Raw genomic sequence first — 23,595 nt, 5'->3', positions numbered from 1 at the left:
TAATTCTTGTATCATCCATTTTTTGTCAATACCTTACTTGTTAAGTCCTAAGATTCTTAAGGACATTGGAAAAGTTCCTGGCCTTCGTATAAAATTCTAAAGAACTTTTGAACAGGTTCAATGGTACCAAACATGTTTACATCTGGATCGTGTAAGCCACCAAAACAACTTTCCTTTTTAGATTTTTTCACAATTCTTGATGCATTTCCTATTTAAAATGCTGATAAAAGAACCTTAAATCAAATGATTTCTCTAAAACTCATTAAGGTACTCCGACCCTCAGGTTCTGAAAATCAAGCATTGATTAATTGACAATGCTCACAAAAATGTCTCTGAATTTTCATAGTAATGTGTTTTTACCCGTAATAATTCTTTAAACTTCACCTGTCAAGTTAATCATATTACATAGAGAAAATTAGTATATCTCAAATATGTTTTCAGGAATTGCGAATAAAAACACGTACTTTGCATTTTCCAATTCAAATTTGAAAATAAAAAATAAAAATAAAAATCATTGATATCCAGGCTTTTAAAGAAATTCCAAAATATTTATACATATAATGTACTTTAATTTCTTTTATTTACTTCTATCATTTTACAATGCAAAATGTTTAAAGATTCTCCTATCATTGCAAAACACCATAAATCACTTCTAATTTCATATCATGTTAATAAACAATGGTATCTATTGTTAGATTAAAATGAACATCAATTTCTTGATATATGTAATTTTAAAATGCTTTTAAAGGGTAAAAAATTCGACTTTTAAGGAGGCTCATTACACCACTTTTTGATGACGTACTACACAAAAAAATAAACCTCCATTGTTTTGACCGTTTTCCTCTGGGGACGAATTGTACAGGTACCTCTATAATATGACCCTGACTTTTAAAACGCTTTAAAAATAGATGAAACATATGGTGTTATAAACAGTGAAAACAAAGTAACGGATTCATTATGCATAACCAAGAAGGATTGCTTTTAAGAAGAAACAAAAGAAACAGCCAAATCTTCGCCAAACAAGTAATGTGCAATTTCATAGCGAACAGTGTGCTCTATCAATCAATGCCATGTTTGTATGGAGGAAATTCGAGTTAAAATCTACAACCCTGTTGAAATTAAAAGTTATTTACTTGCACTATTTACTGTGTTGGTGTTAATTTATATATTTGCTTTATTGATTTAAGTATATACTCTGGAAGTTTAAAGCTTTGTTCTGAATTTTAGCTGAAATGTTCAAACGTCCCTTAGTGTTTTGAGTCTTGGGTAATTAGGACAGATAACTTGAAAGTGGTCTTTTTATACCAAATAATTTTTAAATTGGAATTTTCATTTCGTTAAATGATTCTTCATTTAATTTGTCACATGGAATTCTTTGAAATACATTCCTTCAGAACTCATTTTCTTAATAGTTTATGCATAGATTAAAAAGATAATGACATTAATTGTTTTTTAGGAGAAAACTTTAATTCTAATAAAAATAATATTAGGTATTATGAGCTATTTTCATTGTGTGTACTTGTCTAAAGAAGATGTCAATCATTTGACACTGAAAGTTCTGAAATTTTGGTAATAATAAACTTGATATAAAACATTTCACTAAAATTAGACAAAAGTTAAAAAATTCTCAATATGTATGATACCAATACCTCTAGCTAGATATTTGACATCTACATTATAAGTGATGCTGTAATGAAATCTAAAATAAACTGTGGATGTAATGAGCCACCTTAGTTACACCTTTCTGAGAACTTCAAAGAACCTTAAAGCACATTGAGAGGTATATAATGAAAATTGTTGCATGAAAAAATTAATTTTATTTTCAAGCTTCAGCCCCGTGGGGATCCGGGTTAGAATAGGTCCTCAGTACCCCTTGCTTTTCGTAAAAGGCGACTAAATGGGGCGGTCCTTCAGATGAGACCGTATAAACCGAGGCCCCGTGTCACAGCAGGTGTGGCACGATAAAGATCCCTCCCTGCTCATAGGCCCTGAGTGCCGAGCAAATGCCTAAATTTGCAGCCCTTCACCGGCAATGGTGACGTCTCCATATCAGTGAAATATTCTGGAGAGGGACGTTAAACGGTATATAATCAATCAATTCAAGCTTCATTTTGAGACTTTTTGAATCAAATTATAAATTGAAGAGTTGTCCTTCCTGGCTGAGGATCGGAGTCCCTTAAGGTTTTATCAAAAGTCAACATGCCCATTTTTGTTTTACAATAGCTCCAAAACTGTATGGTTTATAAAGTTGAGGCTTTCACAGTTTATAAATATATCATTGAATAACATATAGAAAGTAGCACTTGATAACAAATACTGAATAAAAATATTTATCGAGGAAAATTCTTTAAAAAAAAATGCTTTAAGAGCAATAGCGCATTTGATAGTCACTTTCGCCTACTCTAGTAGTGATTTTTTAAGTAGTAATTACATTGTGTAACTAAAATTTTGTCATACAACGTCAGTTTATACATGCCTTAAAGTAAATCAAACAAAAGTTATATTCAAATATTAAGAGTTCCCTCATTGATAGATATAAAATTCGTTCAGTTTATATGGAGAATATAGTAAATACTGAGGTATCCCCCTAAACAATGACAAACTGTAACAAAAGACCACCCTTAACCACCCATAACCAGAAAAGCAACTTCGGAATAATTTTATTTGGATATGACTGCATGTCATTACATTTACATGGATTTTGGTTAAAGGTGGTCTTCATATTGAAAATGTTGAAAATATGTCTTTAATTTTTTTTCTCAAATTATTTTAAGATTCAACAATCTGTCTTAAATTTGTACGTATGATTATCATGTCTTCGTGGCGTAGTGGTATGATTGTTGGCTTGTATACGTAGATGTAACGATCGTGAGTTCGAGTCTCACAGAGTCTATATCGTATTTATTTAATACTTTTATTTTTTTCTCTCTCTCTGCATTTTTCCTATGTTTTAAATTATTTTATTATTTTATAGTACATGTATAAATAATGTAAGAGATATATAATAAATCATTACACCTTGAAAGTATCTTGGGAAAAACAGTCTTAAACTACTTTAATGAGCCAAAGTGTTACATGTAGCTGCTAGCTTGTTTTATTTTTAAAATTTTCTAAAAATCTTGTTTAGAATATATAGGAGTATTGAACAAGTAAAATGACTGTCATGTAACAAACTTGCAACTAAGAAAATATAACACTGTCCCACAAATGATTACATACATGTAGTTTGATCTTAAATTGTGCATGTATCTATAAAATTAATAGAAACAGGTGATTTCCTTTTAAATACTTGAGTCGGCCATGTCGTCGGTAAAGGCCAGTACACACGGTAAGGCTTGTCTTATAAGTCAAGGAACTTAAGTTCTAGCCTTACCGTGTGTACACCCTTAATAGAGAACACCAAACACGCAACGAACGAACGTATCTCGACGAGACGATATTAACAGTATTACTAGTTTATACATTCTATCAGTCGCTTTATATTTATTTCGTAATTAATTCAAGAGCGGATCCAGCACCAGCGCGCCGGGCGTGCGCCGCTCCCCAATTAATATGATTTTTTAATTTTATTTGTATTATCTTAAAATCGACAGAGAGTTCCTCAGTTTCAGCTTCGCCTCTGGATCCTCGCCAGGACTTTGTCTTGGACCCACTGGCAGCCCCCAGACTTCCCACGTTTTGAAATTCCTGGATCCGCCGCTGAATCGAGACAGTTTAACTGCTAGTACATATTTCTAGTCTTCCTAGTTAGATATTAACGACCAATATCGAGTTATGATATTTATGTCGGGTTTTTGATATCGACAGCCTAGATGGGAACTTGAATCTATTGTTAAATTGTGCTCAGCTCGTCGTATCGATAATTGTTACATCCTGTAAGTATGGCACGCCAAATTCACAAAAATGAGCTAAACGTAGTTTTACAGTTAACATTTTTTTAACTATAGTTTTCATCTGTAAAACAATATTTATAATTCACGAATGCTAATCTAGGTTTATCTGTCTGTAATTAAACTTTAACAATAGATTTTGTTGATAAAAATAGATTTTCGTCTGTAAACTATAATTTACAATCGTGAACTCTAGCTAAGATTTCTAAATCATAGTTTCACAAATCGTGAAACAATATTTATCAGATCGTGAACTATAGTTAAGAGTTGTAAATCATAGTTTACAAATCATGAAACTGTTAATATATATTCAGATAATATATGTTTTACAATCGCAAATGATTGTTTTCAGTATTAAATATATTTTACTGTTCTGAAACATAGATTATTGCAACTATGGTTTACAGATGTAAAACATAGATTAACGTTCAACTTGTTAACGTTAACTATAGTTTACAACCGATAAACCTAGTTTTTCGACTGTGAAACTATGTTTAGCTATTTTTTTTTGTGAATTTGGCGCGGTATATACAAGACATTATCGTAATAAACAAAGGTCATCCTTTAACATACGCGGGTCCAGCAATTTTTTAAAAGGGGGGAGGTCCAGGTCGGTGTACCCAGCACTCATGCATAGAATCACACCGTGGCCACTTCAAGTCCGTAGCTTAATTTATAAAAAAGGGAGCTCCAAAAACATTTGACAAGCAAAAATATAACAAAAAAAAACTACGCACCACACTTTAAAATTTGGAGGGGGTAGAGGAGGGCTTCCTGTCACTTTTTTGTTCGGTACATTACTTTCAGTCTCGAATCTGCGTATTTTCCGGCAACAAACGATGTGGATGGAGCTTCCAAAACAAAATATATTATCTAAAACTGCAGCAGAAGATTATTCTCAGAAAAAGTGAGCACCCTCGTTCTGCATACCACAGAAACATTTAAACAGTTTTCTATATTGATTAAAAATATTGATGTATACTTCTAAAGGTTAGTTCTTCTGAAGATGGTCCAAAAATGGTATAGCTAAGGTTCGCTGGAATCTTCCTTACATGTTACTTGTGGATGTTCGGAGGCCTTAGACGGGGTTGTGAAGGTACACGGAGGAAAGCAAAATAAGCGTAAATCTACAGATTTTAAATTCTTTTAGATCTTATAATACAGAGAGTACAGCGATTTTTTTAAAAAAATCCAAATGATAAGACATATAAATATCCATATTACAGAAAAGCTATTCTCTCTCTCTTTCTCTCTCTGTACAAAATTAAAAGGGGTGGGTTGTAACCCCTGGAACCCCCCTCTGCTATACTTAACCCCCTATACTTAACAAATTTACAAATAATTTTTGTTTTTCTTTACGTGTGATTCGTCCGTACGTTTCGTCAGTAACACAGCTAATCACAATGTAAACAAGTTTACCGTTCGTAAAGCAGATATTCGTTCGTAACGTGTTTGGTGTTCTCTAATACACGTTTTTTAGAGCCTTACAAGTCTGACTTTAGAATAGAACACTGCTCTATTTCCTAATACAATACTTAGCTGACCTTTAATTCTTGACCAATGAAAACCATTTACCCAAAGTTCAATCTATTTTTATAAAACCGTACACGTTGGTATATTGAAGAAAACACAGAGTATATTCGAGTAAGATAATGAAAATATCCTTGTTAAGAAGTGTGGATGCCTTGGTCGGTAAAACTGCTAGTAAGCTATTATTCTGTTTGATAATGCGCACTGTTTATAGTTAAAAACGCATGGCATTTATGTAAATGTTGTTTATAATATTGTAAGTCTTGCCTTAGTGTGTAGACACGAGAGCCGCACGTCCTGAAAAACGTACGGTTTTAGACTTAGGAGTATTTTACCCTATCTTTGGACTTTCAGTAGGACGTGACTTTCTCGGCGCTACGTAATAGCGAATACTAGTAGATTCTCATTGGTTAAGAAGTTAATAACGTTAGGAACTTAAAATTGTTGTTGATAACGATGAGACGACTTATGCCCCACCTCTGTGCCGTGAGAGAGTTCAACTTTAATTGGCTATTTACTAAACCAGTTGACATTCGGCCGCATTTCTATCACATGTATATTTCAACAGCGAAGGGAAGCTGTGTAAATTTCAGAAGCTAATTAGGTAACGTCGAGAATACCACGCCTTACTGAAAGTCCAAACTTGGCGTGTAATGGTAATATAAGGCAAGCCTTACCGTGTGTACCGGTGTAAAGACGAATAATGACCCCCATCGAATACTGACCGGGGGTCATTTTTCAACGACAAAAAATGACCCCCTACCCGTAGAAAAAAATCATTTTTTGCAGAAAAAGTGTCATAGGGGTCATTATATTATATATATTACTCCTATAAAAAATGACCACCATTGAAAAATGACCCCCTTTAAAGTGAAAAAGAGATTCTTTAATTGTCAAGTAATAAAATTTCTTTTTAATTTCCTCCTTATAGTGTTTGCTTAAAGAATGATATTCCACTTGTTTTTAGAAATCAAACCATGCAACAATCAGGTCCAAATACTCTTTAACCGAAAAATTAATTTTTCCTTTATCTCAACTTTTAGCTTGTATAAGTTTGGCAAATCCTTTTTTACAATGAAAAAGGAGGAAATTTTTACCCCCCCCCCCCAAAAAAAATAAATACATTAAATTAAAACAAAAATAAAAAAATAAATGAAAAGCAAACATATAAATAAAATTCTATACCTTTCAATAATGCTGAAAGAGGATCTAGATAAAATACTGAAATGAAGTTAAGCCTTCACACAAGCTCTATCATATCATAATTTACTTCGCCATGATTAAAGCATACATGTACTTTAAATATTGGTGGGGGTATACTTGAAAGTATTGTGGCAAAGTAACAGTTGAAAATTAGTAGAATAGTAGATTATTTTAAGCTTATTTTTAGTCCCTCCTTAAAGAAAAATGAAGGTAGGGTAGTTTTTTTTGTTGCTTTTGTTGATAATCGACTTTCTCCTATAAAATAAGTAAGGGGGTGGGGTGGATATAACACCTAAATACATGCTCTGTAAAGCTATGGGCTAGTGTAAAATACACATTCTAATGCAAAAACTATACATGTAGGCATAACCTTTTGATTTAGCACACAGTATTCATTACATTTCTTAATTCTTGTTTTACTCCGACCTTTTACCAAGTTCTGAGTATATTTTTCAGAGAATTTAATATGAAAATCAGACCAAACATTTTCATTTTTGTAATGTCTTCTGTATACTGTATCACAATTTGAAAAGTTAATTGAAGATCATTTCTTTTTATGTCCCTGTAATCGAAGATTCGGGGGTATATAGTTTTATCGTGTCCTTCTGTTTGTCTGTCTGTCTATCTGGCGGTCTGATTCTCAGCAAAAACTTTAACCTTGGCCATAATTTTTCATTTATTGTAGCTATGCCTTTCATATTCAATATGTGACAAGACTTTACTTTTGGGAACCACCAAGTTTGACCTTTTGACCTTTACCTTGGAGTTTGTCCCATTTTACAAAAAAATGCCAAATTTTTAATTGACTTTGGCTATAACTTTTTAACTGTAGACATGGTAGATACTAGTACTCTCATACTTCACAAATGTAATCCATGTTACATTAAACCTCCCATAAGAAACCATCAACTTTGACCTTTGAGTTTGACCTACCTTTCAAACACTTATCCTTAGCCATTATTTTTGAACAAGTGATGCTAGGGCTTTCCTATTTTGCAATTGTATTTCTTGTGAGAAGACCCTACTCTGGGTACCATTATATTTAAAAATTTTCAAGCGAAGGATATAATAATATGTGATACTGCTGATGTTTTCTTTCAGTACGATGATTTCCACCATCGAAAAACAATGTGTACCTACATGTAACCATTTAGTCTCGAGCTCGAAAAATCTTTACTCCTTTGGATTCTGAATCATCGCACTGACCTTAAAATATAGCTATAATCGTATGTTATAAGATCAACATATCATCAATTTATTCCAAATAAGCTCAGGTGAGCATTTCGGCCAATATGCTTCTTTATATAATTTTTTTTGCCCCCTAAAAATTTCAGCTTTAATCCACAGGGAGTCATTTTTCTACGGGGTCATTTTTCTTCACGTGGGTTCTGCAAATTTTTAGGGTGGTGACACTTTTTCTACGGGCAAAAGGGTCATTTTTCTACGTCGAATAATGACCGGGGGTCATTTTTCGCTGTCGAAAAATGACCCCCGGTCATTATTCGATGGGGGTCATTATTCGTCTTGACACCGGCCCTTCGGAATAGAACACTGCTCTATTTTTCTTAATACAAAACTTCGTTGACATTTATTTCTTAACCAATGAAAACCTTGCACCGAAAGTTCAATCTACTTTTATAAAACCATACACTTCGGATATTGAAAGGTACACAGAATATATTCAAATAAGATAATAAAAATATCCGCAAATGCTTCTGTTAACCTCCTCCTAGAAGTGTGAATGCAATGGTCGGTAAAATTATTTCAAAGTCCTATAGCTAAAGTAATAATCTGTTAAATATTGTGCAATGTTTATGGCTAAAATACATGAATTTTATGTAAATGTTGTTTATAATATTGTAAGTCTTGCCTTAGCGTGTGAACATGAGAAATCCATATTTGTAGAGCGGGATCCGTTTGCTGCAGTGTTTCTGCTAGCACAGGCATCATACAATAAGCAATTACGTAACATAATCTTAGTCATCAATGAATTTCAGGGAGACTTGCACGACGGCCATTTTTGTGAATGAGGTACGTAAAATCAAACTCTCCATTTTGTAGAGACAAACCATGACTTTTATATGTTAATGTGTTCCTGAATTGATTATTTTGCCCTTTTTCTTCATTTTACCCCTCCCTTCCAACCTCGAGCTCTTAGTGCACAGCGTATGATTATGAGCAGGGAATCCCATACACTGTATTTATAGATACGTCATGCTTTGTTTCACAATGTTCTCAAGAGAATGTATGAATCAGGGCTTCTAATCATAGCAAGTGAATACTTTTAACTTTCCAACTGTTTCCATGGCAAAGGCATGTTACATTAAAAAAAATTATGTTGTATGAAATTGCTCAAATTTTATTCGAGAAGTTCTTCGATCCAATATTATAAACGGAACAATATGCTTCCACCTACTTCTATTCGCTGTTCCAGAAATAATTAAAGTATACACATACAGTTAATACACCATTCTCTTAAATTATGCTATCTTATATCAGTAATACAAGTGAATGTCAATTTCGAAAACATAATATTTGAAAAATATTTGCATATTAAATCGTTCTACTTTTGTTTAAGGACTCCCTTACTGAAGCCCCAGTCAAACAGCAAAACGAATATCATTGGAGACAGTCGACCGCGGTCAGCCATAGTTTTTTACGTGTGTTAAGAATAACATCATGAGTTCTAAGTTTTTACTAGAAGTATCTTTTATAACGCTCACACTTTCAGGTAAGAACTTAATAAAAGTAGTAAAGAAAAGAAAAACAAAACATAATGCAATTAATACATGTTATAGTATAGGAACAACTCTTTAGGACACGTATGTATGGATGTATCTAAGTGTACACACATGTACGCTGTGTGGTGGCCCTGAGTTTTTATTATTATAAATCATATAGACTCACGATATGGTTTTTATTATGCTCTGATATCTTGTTAATGAATAAAAAGATACATTGCCATTTTTTTCAATCTCGATAAGAGTACATGTACTTACTTTAAATTAACTTGGTAAAATACATTTCATTGATGTGATTATTGTTCATTATAACGTTTTTATCATGAATTCAAACTATGTACCTATAGATTAAGTTTTTAGATAATACAATGGACAATCCTCTATAATTATAATCAATTTAAACCTTTATATTGTCTTTGTATCTAAACATATATTATTTTTATCATTTATTCCCAGCTCTCTGATTGGCTCAAACTTGATCACATGATTTAGTATATAACAGCATAAAGACTTGAGTTACTATTTATAGAATCTGAAATGCATATCGACTTGAGGTTTCTTAAAATGGAGATAATTTCCGTGAAACAAAATAGTACTGTATTCAATCAAAGCTAATACAGTGTATGGTTTGATGTTTGTAGAAAAAAAATATTTATTTCAACTTTTACTAACTTTTTTTCAATGTTTTGTATTTGATGAGACAAAAGAAGGCATTGGATTAGGATTACTTCATATTAATTAAAACATATTCGATATGTGTGTCAAATATTGATACAAAACTTTATCAAATAAATGAAGTATTCTGAATAAGTAAATCGTTTAAATCACTCCATCAATATAAAGGAAACGCATTTACATTAAACGGTGTAATTTAGTTTGATCTCTAGTCTCTAATTGTTAAAGGGAGAAAACTTTTCCAAATATTTTCATAATTTGTATTGTCAATCTATGTAAAAAATAATATAACAAATGTAGCCCTTTAATTCGGTCAATCCATAGATATATCGACTTCACAGAAAAGCATATCGACCTCGCACTTCGTGCTCGGTTATGCTTTTCTGTGAAGTCGATATATATTAATCAAAGGGCTATATTTATATAATACATGATTTTCATCATTTTTTTCAGAATATATTAAATGTAAAAGTTCAATGAAACATGTTTGAATGAACGGCGTAAAATCACGATTCCATTGCATTATTGCAATTATATTTATATTCATTGATAAGTTCACCATTTTCGATTATTTTTTATATATTTTGTTTCCAAAGTATTTGTATGTGGTGTTTTTTAACACAACCAGATTAATGTTAAAACTAAGTAATAAAGAAATATATTTGAATTTACATGATTAACTAATGTAAATTAATGATAATTACAATCTTGATGAAGAAAAGATTTATAAGAACTCCTGAATATAAAATGATCCTGTCAAATCGTCAATGCACGGAAGAGATATCACTACAAATGACTTAGATCTCTACAGGAATTAAAACTTGTAATGTATTGATTTTGTATGAACATGCGATTGTAACAGTAGTGCCTCCATAGAAAGCCTATTTATGCGGAAGACAGTTCTTAAAAATATCCTTTAATATGACCTAAATCTAATTGTTTAAAACTTGTTAATTACTTTTGGACACATTTTTCTTATGAACTTAGAACACAGAAACAAGACTTGCTGACACATAGAAAGGTCCATATACATTTAAACGCATTTCGTTAATTTTTAAAAGGTTTATTTTTTGTGTGACAGATCTAAAAGAAACATGGAGTTGTTGGTGACTTATACCTTCCTATATTAAACCTTGTGTACCTTCAGCGACCTTTACATTAATTAATGTCTATATCACGCCTGTTGACATATTTAGGGAGCTAGATGTTTTAACTGTCCCAGTTTACAATAAAAATTGTTGTAGGAAATATGTTATATGATTATATTCCTTGAAATTGTTACAATGAGTTTATCTCTGTTTTGAAAGATGTTTTCGAATGTTTTTTGCAGCATTATTTTGATTACATAATGCGCAAATATTATGACATTTCTGTACTTTGTATAATTTTAATGAAAGATCAATGTTTATTAGAAAATAATACCGGTAGTTCAAAGTTCTTTATTGTAAAAAAAAAAAAGGACTTTTTCTCCATATTATAAAAATGACCCATTCAACGGTCAATTCTACTTTGGAAAGTATTTTAACTCCTATCAATTTTGAAGTAAAGCTTTGTTAACTTATCCTTTCCAATCGTTATTTCAAAGGAGCAAGCATTTTCTTTTTATTTGATAGTGTCATGAATTAGATGTATTTTTCGATACAGAGAAATGTTGTTTATTTGAAACCACAGGTTTCTCAACATTTAACAAAATGTAAATTCCACGATGTTTTAGCTCTGATCCAAGCACAATGTAACATTGAAGGGGTGATACGTTGTTTGGAAAATGAAAATATACCTTCAGAACAAATTACGACAGATTTGCAAACAGCATGCGAGTGAGTAATGTTGCATTCCTATTCCTATAATAAGATACATTATCTTATGTATTATTAAAGAGTAAAAAAAATTAGTAATACGCTTGTAGAAATACCTATGTAAATCTATTGAGGAAATTATTAACGATTTTAAAAGAAATCATAAAGCTTAATTTTAAAACAATTTTTACATATATACAAATATATCTGTCTTGTTTCCAGAGCTTACAAAACTACAGACGCTTGTATTGCCCCCTACCGGAGCTCCTGTGAGTCTGACCCAATTTTCCAAAAGATGGTTGCAGGGTTTTCTGAGATAAGCGGTTTCTGTGTTGGTAAATATTTCACTACAAAACTTTTAAGATAAATCTTTTCGCTATAGCCTGTATTAAAAAATGACACTCCATTTATTAATCTGTTTTATATTTAAAATGTTAAATACTTTGATTTTTTAAAGTATCTCTATTTTAGTCATTCATTGGAATTATTTTATATCGAGTCAAATTTTTAAAAATATTAACATTATATTTTTAATTTATTTATTCTGGGATTTTTTGGTAAAGCAACGTTCATTTTCTTTGGCTTCATTTTTTGGAGGGGAGTTGTATAATAGCGAAACAGTCCAAAGGTATACGAATATGGGCTTGCATGTCAATTGATTTCGTAATTTACCGACGTTTGGTTCTGTAGAACACTTTCCTTTTCCTAAAAATGTGTATTATTTAAAGTAAGAATCTTTCCTGCATCTCTATCTCCACCAAAAAATTTAAACTACCTTAACAATTAATTACTGCGACGTGCCATTTTAACAATGTAGAATTTTTTTAAAAAATCGTTTGTACGATTTATTAAATCGTTTGTACGATTTAATGAATCGTTTGTACAATTTAATAAATTGTACAGACGATTTAACAAATTGTACAAACGATTTATTAAATTGTACAAACGATTTATTAAATCGTACAAACGATTTATTAAATTGTACAAACGATTTATTAAATCGTACAAACGATTTATTAAATTGTACAAACGATTTAATAAATCGTGCAAACGATTTAATAAATCGTACAAACGATTTTTAAAAAAATCTACATTGTTAAAATGGCACGAATACGCCGTCGTAAATTACAGAATATGCTTGTAAAATTTTTATAGTTTAGAAAATATTTTTAGCTCACCTAAGGCACTAAGGTGATTTACTGCTGAGGTTTTGTCGCCCTTTGATCGTCGTGCGTTAACGTTTGAACAGCTTCTGCGGACCCACTGAAACGACTTCATCAATTTTGACATATAACCTAGTACAAACGATTTAAAAAAATCCAAAATTTCATTGTTAAAATAACCTCGTGACATGAAATACTTGCATGCGACATTGCCGATTTTCTTCATGCATAATGCATGTACAATATTATATGTATAATGCCCATACCTCTGCGTCTCTGCACGCAGTTTCATACAAATGTCTGGTGGAACATGTGGAAGTAAAATTTATATAGTTTACAATATATAATTTTAGCTCACCTAAGGCACTCAGGTGATTTACTGCTGAGGTTTTGTCGCCCTTTGATCATCAATTTTTTGAAAAACTTCCATAGGAAATGTATAAATATACACGGCATTTTAACGTTTGTTTAAAAAGAGAAAGTAAAATTGTTGATATACAACGTGGTCTGTGTTTTAGACTATGCCTACATAAGACGCTTCGTGCTAATTTTCTCCGCACTTCAGAAATGTCGACAATTATTTATAAAAATTTTATTTTATGATTATTGTGCAATTTTGACATATATGACAAATAGTTAGATGAAAGGAAATCACTGTGGATTTTATAATCCCTTAACCCTAAGCTGGTGCTTAAACTATCATTAATTATAAAATATTTCTAAAGACTTCTTGACATGAGTGTAGTCCTCCATCAAATTTGTGAAGTTCATGGTTTGTTTTTTTTTTTTGGTTGGGCTTCTTATTTGTTTTACAGTAGTTAAAATAAATAAATATTTCAAAATTCATCTTTACCACTGTGCATTGAGCGGACAAATTATGAGCAAGAATGACTTTTCCGAAATAGTGAAGTCGTCGAACCCCGGTTCTGAAGTTAGGGTTGGACACTAATGGCCATATGATTTATATTTTTGTACTTGGAAATCATTTTTCTTATTTCTTAGTGAAAAATTAACAATCCGCAGTTTTATAACGATTATAAGTCGTTGATTAATTATAATTCATTTATGCCAATCAACAAACCGTAAAGGATGAATGCTTAACAGATTTTCATTGTACACCAAATCGTAAACTAGACAGTTATTCCTTAAATGAACTTTGTTGTGGCGAAAACTATCGTGTCTGATGTGAAATGTAAGTCAGCATTTTCACGATCTTAATTTTTAGCTGACCTTGAATGATGGTCATCAATTCTCTTTTGAAAAAAATATTAATATTCCTTTTAAAAAAATTAAAGGTAAAAAGTTGTTTCGGTGGAACATCATTTATTAAAGATTTTCACAACATTTCTTCATTCAAACTACCAAATTTATTACAATTTTAGGCGGTGCAAGCTGTGATCCCACCAAATGCTACGCCATATTGGGTATAGCACTAACCGGAAGTAACCAGCCCCCACAGAATGTCAACAACTGGTACTAAAAAATTAAAACAATTACTTCTTTAGCAGTTATTTTTAATATTTTAAATATGTCTCAGCATACAAATAAATTTAAAAAAAATTATTAAATTGCAGATTTGCAAAGATATTATATTTATTTCTTGGCAGTGAAAAATATCCGATATTCAAGAACTGTGTAGAGACACAAAGACCCTCTTGTGAGGGTAACATAATGTTCTCCATGTTGGATGAGGCCTATACCCAGCTGACGATGGCGTGCGTCGGAGGAGTAATGCCAAGTAATGACAAAATACAGTTATTTACGGTGTTGTCTGTATCTCATTTGTCCTAGATAAAAATTGATATAAGCAGAAACTGAAGTGTTGTTAAACATCACGTAATTGCTCCGTTTTTTATACCCCCGCTCCGAAGGAGAGGGGGGTATACTGTTTTACCCTTGTGTGTCTGTCCGTGTGTCTGTGTGTCCGTCCGAAACAAATTTTCGTCACAGTTTTCTCAGCAACTTCTCATCGTAGATGCTTGAAATTTTAATACAATCTTCTCTGAGGCATGCCATATGGTGGGATACATTTTCGCTTAAATCGGATATCAACTTCCTGTTTGTCTGTGCGTCTGTCCATTTCATACATCACAAATTTTCCTCGCAGTTTTCTCAGCAACTACTCATCGTAGATGCTTGAAATTTTAATACAATCTTCTCTGAGGCATGCCATATGGTGGGATACATTTTCGCTTAAATCGGATATCAACTTCCTGTTTGTCTGTGCGTCTGTCCATTTCATACATCACAAATTTTCATCGCAGTTTTATTATCAACTACTCATAGTGGATGCTTGAAATTTTAATACAATCTTTGTCTGAGGCATGTCATATGGTGGGATACATTTTCGCTTAAATCGGATATCAACTTCCTATTTTTCTGTGCATCTGTCCATTTCATACATCACAATATATATTCCATGATAGTTTATTTACAACTACTCATCGTAGATGCTTGAAATTTTAACACAATCTTCTTGAGGCATGCCATATGGACAGTGAAAACTTTAATGTTCAAATCGGATATCAACTTCCTGTTTGTCTGTGGGTCTGTCAGTTTTATACATAACAAAAGTTGAATATGGATACTCATCGACAGTCAAAAATAAATTTTAACAAATCTTCTCTGAATCATAGCCATATGGTATACATTAGATCAATCTGTCTTCCTGTTTGTTGATTTTTATTTCATAAAAAAATTTTCGTCACAGTTTTCTAAGCAACTACTCGTTGTAGATGCTTAAAATTGTAACAAAATCTTCTCTGAGGTTATTCCATTTCATTTTATATTTGTAATTAAATATATTTTCAAATTGGATATCAACTTCCTTTATTGTACAGTGATGTTGTTTTACACATAACAAATTTGTGTGTGACAAGTTTTCTTATCAGCTATTCATAGCGGATGCTTGAAATTTTATTACACCCTTTGTTAAGGCATGCCATATGGTGGGATTAATTTTGATATGAATCTAATGTCAACTTCATATTTTTCTGTGCATCTGCCTGTAATTGAACTTGTGTATATATATTAACATGATAGTGCTTATTTACATCAGAGCGGGGGTATTACTAGTGAGCATTGGCTCACAGAGATTTCTTGTTTGTTTTTTTTTTTTTGAAATTCTAGTTATGGACAGTGAAAACTGTAATGTTACGGGCTTTGGAAGTTGTTTAGAAGAAGCAGGATGGCAGCTTTCTAATACGAAAAAAGTTGAATATGGATGGTAGGTACAGACAAAAATACAGCTTTTAAAAATCTAAAATCATAGCAATGTAAGGCATTAGATAATCTCTTCCTAATTGATTGATTTTTATATAAAAAAAAAAATCATTGGGGTGACAGACATCATAAGCCAGGCATTCAGCATCAGTATGACAGAAATTTGTATACATAGATCCTTAGAGTATTATTCCATTTCATTTTATATTTGTAAGTTAAATATATTTATGAAAGGAAGAGAGGTTCAAGAAATAATACAACTGCACCTTTATTTTACAGTGATGTTGTTTCTACAACAATGTTGTGTGTGACCAAGTTTGAATCAGGCTGCAAGAATCATTCAATATTTAAAATTTCAAAACCAGCAATACAGCAGCTTCATACAGCATGCAAGGCTGGTAAGGACAAGATTTAGAATATTAATATGACTGAATTTCTTCAAATATTCCACCAGTTACTTTAGTGTATAAAATATGTACTGTTTCTAAGAACAATCTCCTTTTAAAAATAAAGATTAAATTGACATATTCATCAAAGATTTGTAAACCTATTAAAGCAAAGTCTTCTTCCAAAATTGTAAAATTATTTGCTGGATTGCCCATAGTTCAGAACCCAGTGTGGAATATCTGTCATGTGTTTCTATCTTTAAAAAAAGCTACAAGATTATTAAATCAAACTCAAATATACTTGTAGGGTAAGGTGCATTTGTATGTTCCATGTTTGCATTAATGGTGATTTGAATTCTTTTAAATTATCTTACATTAATTATGAACCTTTAGGTGAAAATAATTCACGGGGCTTTTTTGTCAATATTTTTAGGAATAAAAATTTTGAAAAAAACGTACTGACGCTCTTTACATTATTTACTGTATTCTATTTTTAGTTTGTAAGGGCGGATGTCTAAATGGATTGGATTTTCCAATTGAGAACTGCACGTAAGTAAGAGGGCCGTTCAATAATTACGCGGACTTGTTGCACAGAAAAAATATTTGACGACATAATCGGACAAAATGTTATACATAATATATAAGAATCTTTACTTATATGGTCTTCAAAATTTCATATCAAAATGTTGTAAACTGCTATCAATTTTGGGTGATTTATCAGGGCATATCATTAAGTCACGGAGCAGCGAAATTTTGGACGCTTCAGGCATTATAAAGAAATATGTTATTTAGCTTTCATTATGCATATTCTGGATCTATGTTGGCGATATCTCGAGAACTACACATAATTTAACAAAAGTGTGGTGTTCCGTCAATTCAGGAGACGTCATTTTCACAATCGTTTTCACGGAATCGCATCGGAGAAAAATCACTATATTTCTGTAAGTACTCCAGGTATCACGTCAGAAATCTAAATACATAATTATTAGAACAATATAATATAATTTGAGAAAAGTATCGACAAATATCGCAAATTATAGAAAAAATAATGAATTATGTTTTGGATTCCGCGTGATTTTGTTTCAAATTTTTTGGCGTGCTCCGTACCTCTTCATCAGCAATATCAACACATCAATAATTTTAGTAGCATTTTTTTAAAATACAGAAATTTTGCTCAAAATTTATTGGAATCTTTAAAATACATATTTCTGTGAATTTTCATAATTATATCACGTCTGTAAGAGTAAATAGCAGAGTCCGCGTAATTTTTGAAGCCCTCGTATTTTGTATTTACAATAATTTGTATTCATTTTTATTATTTTCCTTGTAACAACTTTACAGTATGGCTTCATTTAGAATATAAACACTGTTTTAAAACTATGAAAAAAAGGGCGAGGTCCTTAGTATTTTTATTGTGGAGATAACTTATATTATGATTTGAAAAAACTTCAAAAAACTTATGATGACATATCTTTTAGTGACATACAGAGATCTATATTGTGTCTGGAATCCCAACTTGAGAATTGTCCACAGAATAAAGACATACAAAGGAAAATTAAGGGATTGAAAAATCTTTGTTCTGACATATCTAGGAAGACAGGTCTGAGTTTTTATTTTTTAATGTATGGGGGAAATATATTTTTGAAGTGATTTAAAATTTGAAAAAGAAAAGAAATCATAAAATATACAAAAATGCTTCCTCTTAAAATTGCATCATTGGCCTTTGAAAGGTATGAATTCCTTCAAGACTTGTCTTGCCAGCTCCAAAATTTACCAGAACTGCAAGCAATTCTTAAGACCACCGTTGCAAAAAGAAACGGAAAGTAATGAATGCAAGTAAGTGTTACTATTCCAAAAAAGCATTTTCCTTACGTTAACACAGAAACATAGTTTTCGATTTCTTTTTTAAAAAATTCTAGTTTGTAATTTTTTTTCATTCCAATAATTAGTTTAAAAAAGTAAAGTACCGATATCCTAAGCATTCTACAAGAATTATTTATTAATATTTTGATAATGTTTTTTTTGGCCTAGAGTAAAGATATAGTACCCAAATAAGGCAAGCTACATGTTCATGGTCACGAATAATTTTTCATGGACTTATGTAGGTTCAAATAAGTACTCCTTGCAGTTGGTACAATTTTCACATAAAGACTGTTATATATATATTTCAAAAATCTGATTACCTCTTTTTTTATATGATATCACAGAAGAATATCAGATTATTCATCATGTGCTACTATGGCTTTACCTACGTGTGATAATGAAGAAATTAAGGAATTTGTCTCAGAAACTGCTAAAACACTTGCGAGTTTGAATTCAAGGCGTGAAGGTGGCATCCAGTGTCAATCAAGTAAGTTGTAAATTGGCGGTAAAATAAGGATATATTACAAGCTTGCTTTCTTTTCAGTTCAGTGATTTCGCAGACACTTCAAAGAAGTTGTACATAGCTATCAGTAACAATAACTGCCAAAAGAAACTGTCCAAATTGTCTTTGTCCGAGAAGATTTTTTAAAACGATTAAATCTTGTTTATCAATGTCAGTGAAAATCAGGAAAAACATGCCATGCCATATGGTAAAAAATAAAATTTGCTTTTATTTACAAATTGTAGATTGGTGAAATTGTGCTCTCTTGGAATCCGCTTTAATTCATGAAGGGTTAAACAATTATTTTTTTTAAATGTATAGGTTGATCATGGGTTCAGCTGAAATATATTTTTGAATACAATAAGTGAACTTAACAACATCAAATTAAGTTTTATCATTATCAATTTCTTGATTATCATAAATATCTAAATATAAAGTTAATTGATTTAAAATGGGATGTACGATTAAGAATTATTTGCTACAGTCAAACCTATGGCATCAGGATAACTCGCTCGCTCCGTGGATAGAAGGTTCTGAGTTTGAATCTCATCTGCGACTGACCTAAATCGATAAAAATTAGATAGAAACTGTTCATTCGCCATGCGTTCGGCAATTTAAAGTGAATGTTGCTGGTCCTTCGGATAAGACCTTATAACCCGAGGCCCCTTGTCACGGCGGGCGTTGGCACGAGAAAGATCCATCACTGCTTAAAGATCCTGAGTGCCGAGTAAAGGTCCAAATGTGAAGCTCCTCATCAGTATATAACAACATATGAGTGAAAAATTCTCAAATTGGGACGTTAAAGGAGCTAAGTGGTTTTGACCATTTTTAGACTGTTTTGATCTCCTTTATGTCTTCTAATGTTTATAGGCAAGATCACCGCAGCTTGTTTTTGCTAATTTTGTAAAAGTGAAATAAAACACTTTCATGTTGATGAATAATGTCATTTATTAAAATGACGGTATAAATGTGAACAATTTAACAAACAAGAAGGGGATCAGATTCACAAGCTTTGGTTATCAGTTACGTAAAATATGTTAATGTCTGATCCCCCAAAAATGACTAGAAAAAGTATCTGTAAGACAAGACAATCAAAACATCATATGAAAAAGTTAGCAAAAAGATGGGCACAGCAAAATAAAATAGGCAAACATCAGAAGAAAAAGTTAGCAAAAGATGGTACATCAAAAAGACAAATGTTTTCAAAAAGATAGTTATCAAAACAAAATACATTTTAAACAGTTGAAATAAAATATATAATTTTACCAGACACATTAATCATCATATTAAGGGATAGGAATGCTGGGGTAGAGGTGGGTCTTCAAAATAGATGTGCCTCATGTTAGCGGTGGTGAGCGTGCGAGTGTGAATTTTAAAACTAAAATTTATGAAATTTTTCTTTGCCAAATGATAGTTGACGGCTTAAGATATATCTAAAAAAATAAGTTATATCTGGTGTTTAATTAAAAGATTATTTATTGACCCTCTAGCCTCCTTAAACAACATTCTATAAATCAATTTATCAAACCTAAGACGTACATATAAGCATGTGTATTGACTGTTCTCAAAAGAAGTGAAGGTCAGGATTTTGTGGATGAGACAATTGAAACGGAAGCTTCCTGTCGCCAGGGCGTTGGCATAACAGCACAGTAGCCCCCTGAGAGCCATGAAATGTTGAAAATAAGGAGATTAACGAAAAGTATTCGAATTCAAAATTCAATACAAACAATACAAATCAGGAGCAGAGAAATCACGGATCTCTAAAACATCAGGGTTAAAAAATTGAAGCCCTTCATCGGTACATGTATATGGTGACTTCCCCAAATGACTGAGAAAATTTAAACCACAAAATACAATAAATCAAACAAATTAAAACAAGGATATTGATTTTCCAACGTAATGATGTAATAGATTGTGAATAATTTATTGCATCTGTAGTGAATTCTATAAGGTTTTAGGATTACAACATTTTTTCTATGCATTTAAAATACAATTATTTTTCAGGTGACGGGAGAACATATTTTCCAGGTTTGTGGACCCTCGTTCTTACAGGTTTCCTAACATGGATGAGCATTTCCTTCTAAAACAACTACCTCAATATTGTTTATTACAATGTTTTACATTTTTTAAAAATTTTTTTCAATTTTTCTTGTAAATTTGGCTGTATTTAAAACGAGTGCATAGTGTAAAACTGCTTACGTAAATAATCCTATGGAAGTATTAGTTTCTCTAGAATGCGTCCGATATTTATTTATTTATATTGGTAAATGTTTTCTATTATAAAGAACGTTAGCTAGAATTCAAATCTGAACTCATGCTCACACATTGTTGAAAGGTATTTGAAGATATCTGACAGTAGTATGGGAGACAGTATTAAGGTTCTTTACTTATAAAATCAACAAATACGAGCATTATTTTATGGATGTATGAATGCAATGAAGATTCAAAAATACATTGGTAAAATATTAAAATATTTTGAAGAAAAAATTAATTAAAACTTTTTGAATGTATATTTTACCTTGCGACTTATTTTTTATATTCTGTAATAATGACATTCTTCAGTTAAAAAAATATGATTGTAATCTTCCCTCTGGAAAAAGGCTTTTTATAAGAATGTTGTATGAATAATATATGTATCTAATGAAAAACAATCATAAAGTATGTAATATAAATATGTGTTTCGTTTCTTTTAATTACTACATGTAACTTGCAAATGTTTTAAAGGGATATGGTCACAGCTTTACATGTAGCTAAAGATTTTCGATTTTTTCCCCCATTGTTTAAAAAACTTAATTAAGGTATTTTTAAAATTATTAAAAATTGCATTTTAGTTGTCGAGAAACAAGACAGAAATAGAGCCTCAAAGCTTTGTTATTTAAACAAGGGGGAGGTCAACATTACCGCTACATTGCCAAAAATTTCAACTCATTACCGCTACATTTTTTCAGATTTTCGACCGATCATTACCGCTACATTTTTCTGACCAAAAACAACTCATTACCGCTACATATTGAATCAGCCAAAAACAACCCATTACCGATACATATATCTATTTACCCAGGTATTCGGTACATGAGTTCTAATCAACAGAATTTGAACAGTGGTTGAAAGTTTTCTTTGGCTGGGTTTTTGGATCCTCGAGAAGCTGAAGAGTGCTTTGAACGGTCATTTATAGAATTTTATATATGAACAGTGCTTGATTTCAATTTTTTTTGGTGTGTTTTATGAAACAAAATTGATTTTAATTAAAAAAAACCCCATCTTGTTCAAAGTCTTACTTTTACCTACCCGTGGTGAGCAGGGGAAACAGATTTTATGCATGAATATGTTGTACTGTACACGCATAAGTGACTGGTTAACGAAAGAGGCAGTGTAGCGGTAATGTAACTTTTTTATGTAGCGGTAATGTAAGGTTTTTTGTAGCGGTAATGACTATGTAACGGTAATGATACGCACCCAAACAAGGGTCGTGTCATGTTTTGTTTACATAGATTAAATATACTAATATGTGTTCATTTAATGCAATTCTTTTTTTGCAATTAAGAAGTTAGCTCTATATACGATTGGACAGTTTCTAGTGATTTGCTGAAACTGGTTTATTATCAATATTTTATATACATATATATATATATATATATATATATATATATATATATATATATATATATATATATATATATATATAACAAAAACAAGGCACGATTTTAACCTTATGAGGAATTTGAAGTTCTGTATCTCCTATGTCAATCAACAAATAATGTTCAAATTTTTGCTGAAATGCCTTAATTAGGAATTGTAAACATTAAGATAGGTTTTTAAAAAATGGTTTAAACTGCCTTCATGTCCCTTTAAAGAGAGATACAGTGAATATATTAAGCACAAATTTGAATTTGAATTCTTTAACGCATGCTTTTTGCTTTCTATTATTTTTCCCAATAAAATAACTTATAATTAAGGGGATTACAAAAACAATCAAGCTTCAAAGTCCAAGAGAAACATTACAAATATGAGGGCAATATGAAATGTTAAATGACAATCAGAACAAACTGTGAATCAATTTTAGCAATTTTGCAACATGTATTGAAAGAATCAATGTCTAGTTTGTTGGGTATCCAGGGCATTAACGATAGTTGGAAACGTGGGATAATTTACATAACGGGTGAAACCCGTTATGCATAAATTATCCCAAGTTTCCAACTGTTCTTGATGTCCCTAGCATACCAAACAAACTAGACAGTGATTCTTTCTATTTACATTTAATTATGACATGAAATTGTAAAATATAGATTTAAAAAATGTTGTCTAATAGACTTAAATTACGGAGGTATGTCATGTCTCCGCCCACTGACGTCAAACACAAAAACAGCTGCACAAAAATTACATGCATATTAGGCCTCTCTAGCTTCTGATATTTTATTTCCGAAATAAATGTTCCGGTTGAATTATCAACTCACCTTCTTATCAAAGAGTTATCGCAGAACAGAAAAGTAGAAGTCTGTTATGTTCACTTCAGAATACTCAGTAGTCTATTATAAAAGATGACAGGAAATTGGGCTACATGTATTTCAACGCTTGATCTACGTCCGATATGCGTTTTCATTAATCATTACAACATCAATAGTGG

General features: G+C 31.5%; 1 protein-coding gene across 1 annotated transcript; it reads left to right on the top strand.

Annotated features, from left to right (window-relative positions):
- The first annotated feature begins 8,515 nt into the window (after window positions 1-8,515).
- On the top strand, window positions 8,516-21,305 carry LOC134259246 (uncharacterized). The gene is made up of 13 exons (XM_062741848.1): window positions 8,516-8,654; window positions 9,202-9,354; window positions 11,754-11,856; window positions 12,058-12,170; window positions 14,381-14,471; window positions 14,606-14,736; window positions 16,128-16,224; window positions 16,500-16,618; window positions 17,104-17,155; window positions 18,085-18,206; window positions 18,337-18,442; window positions 18,814-18,956; window positions 20,976-21,305. The coding sequence occupies exons 2-13, from the start codon at window positions 9,303-9,305 to the stop codon at window positions 21,053-21,055; spliced, it is 1,209 nt and encodes a 402-aa protein (XP_062597832.1). The 5' UTR covers window positions 8,516-8,654; window positions 9,202-9,302; the 3' UTR covers window positions 21,056-21,305.
- Window positions 21,306-23,595: the final 2,290 nt, after the last annotated feature.

This window comes from Saccostrea cucullata, unplaced genomic scaffold (genome assembly GCF_032062105.1).
Source record: "Saccostrea cucullata isolate Sc308-1 unplaced genomic scaffold, CSIRO_AGI_Scuc_v1 ctg1352, whole genome shotgun sequence".
Taxonomy (NCBI): Eukaryota; Metazoa; Mollusca; class Bivalvia; order Ostreida; family Ostreidae; genus Saccostrea; species Saccostrea cuccullata.
The sequence above is the reverse complement of the archived record's forward strand: the minus strand, read 5'-3'. Positions and strand labels throughout refer to the sequence as shown.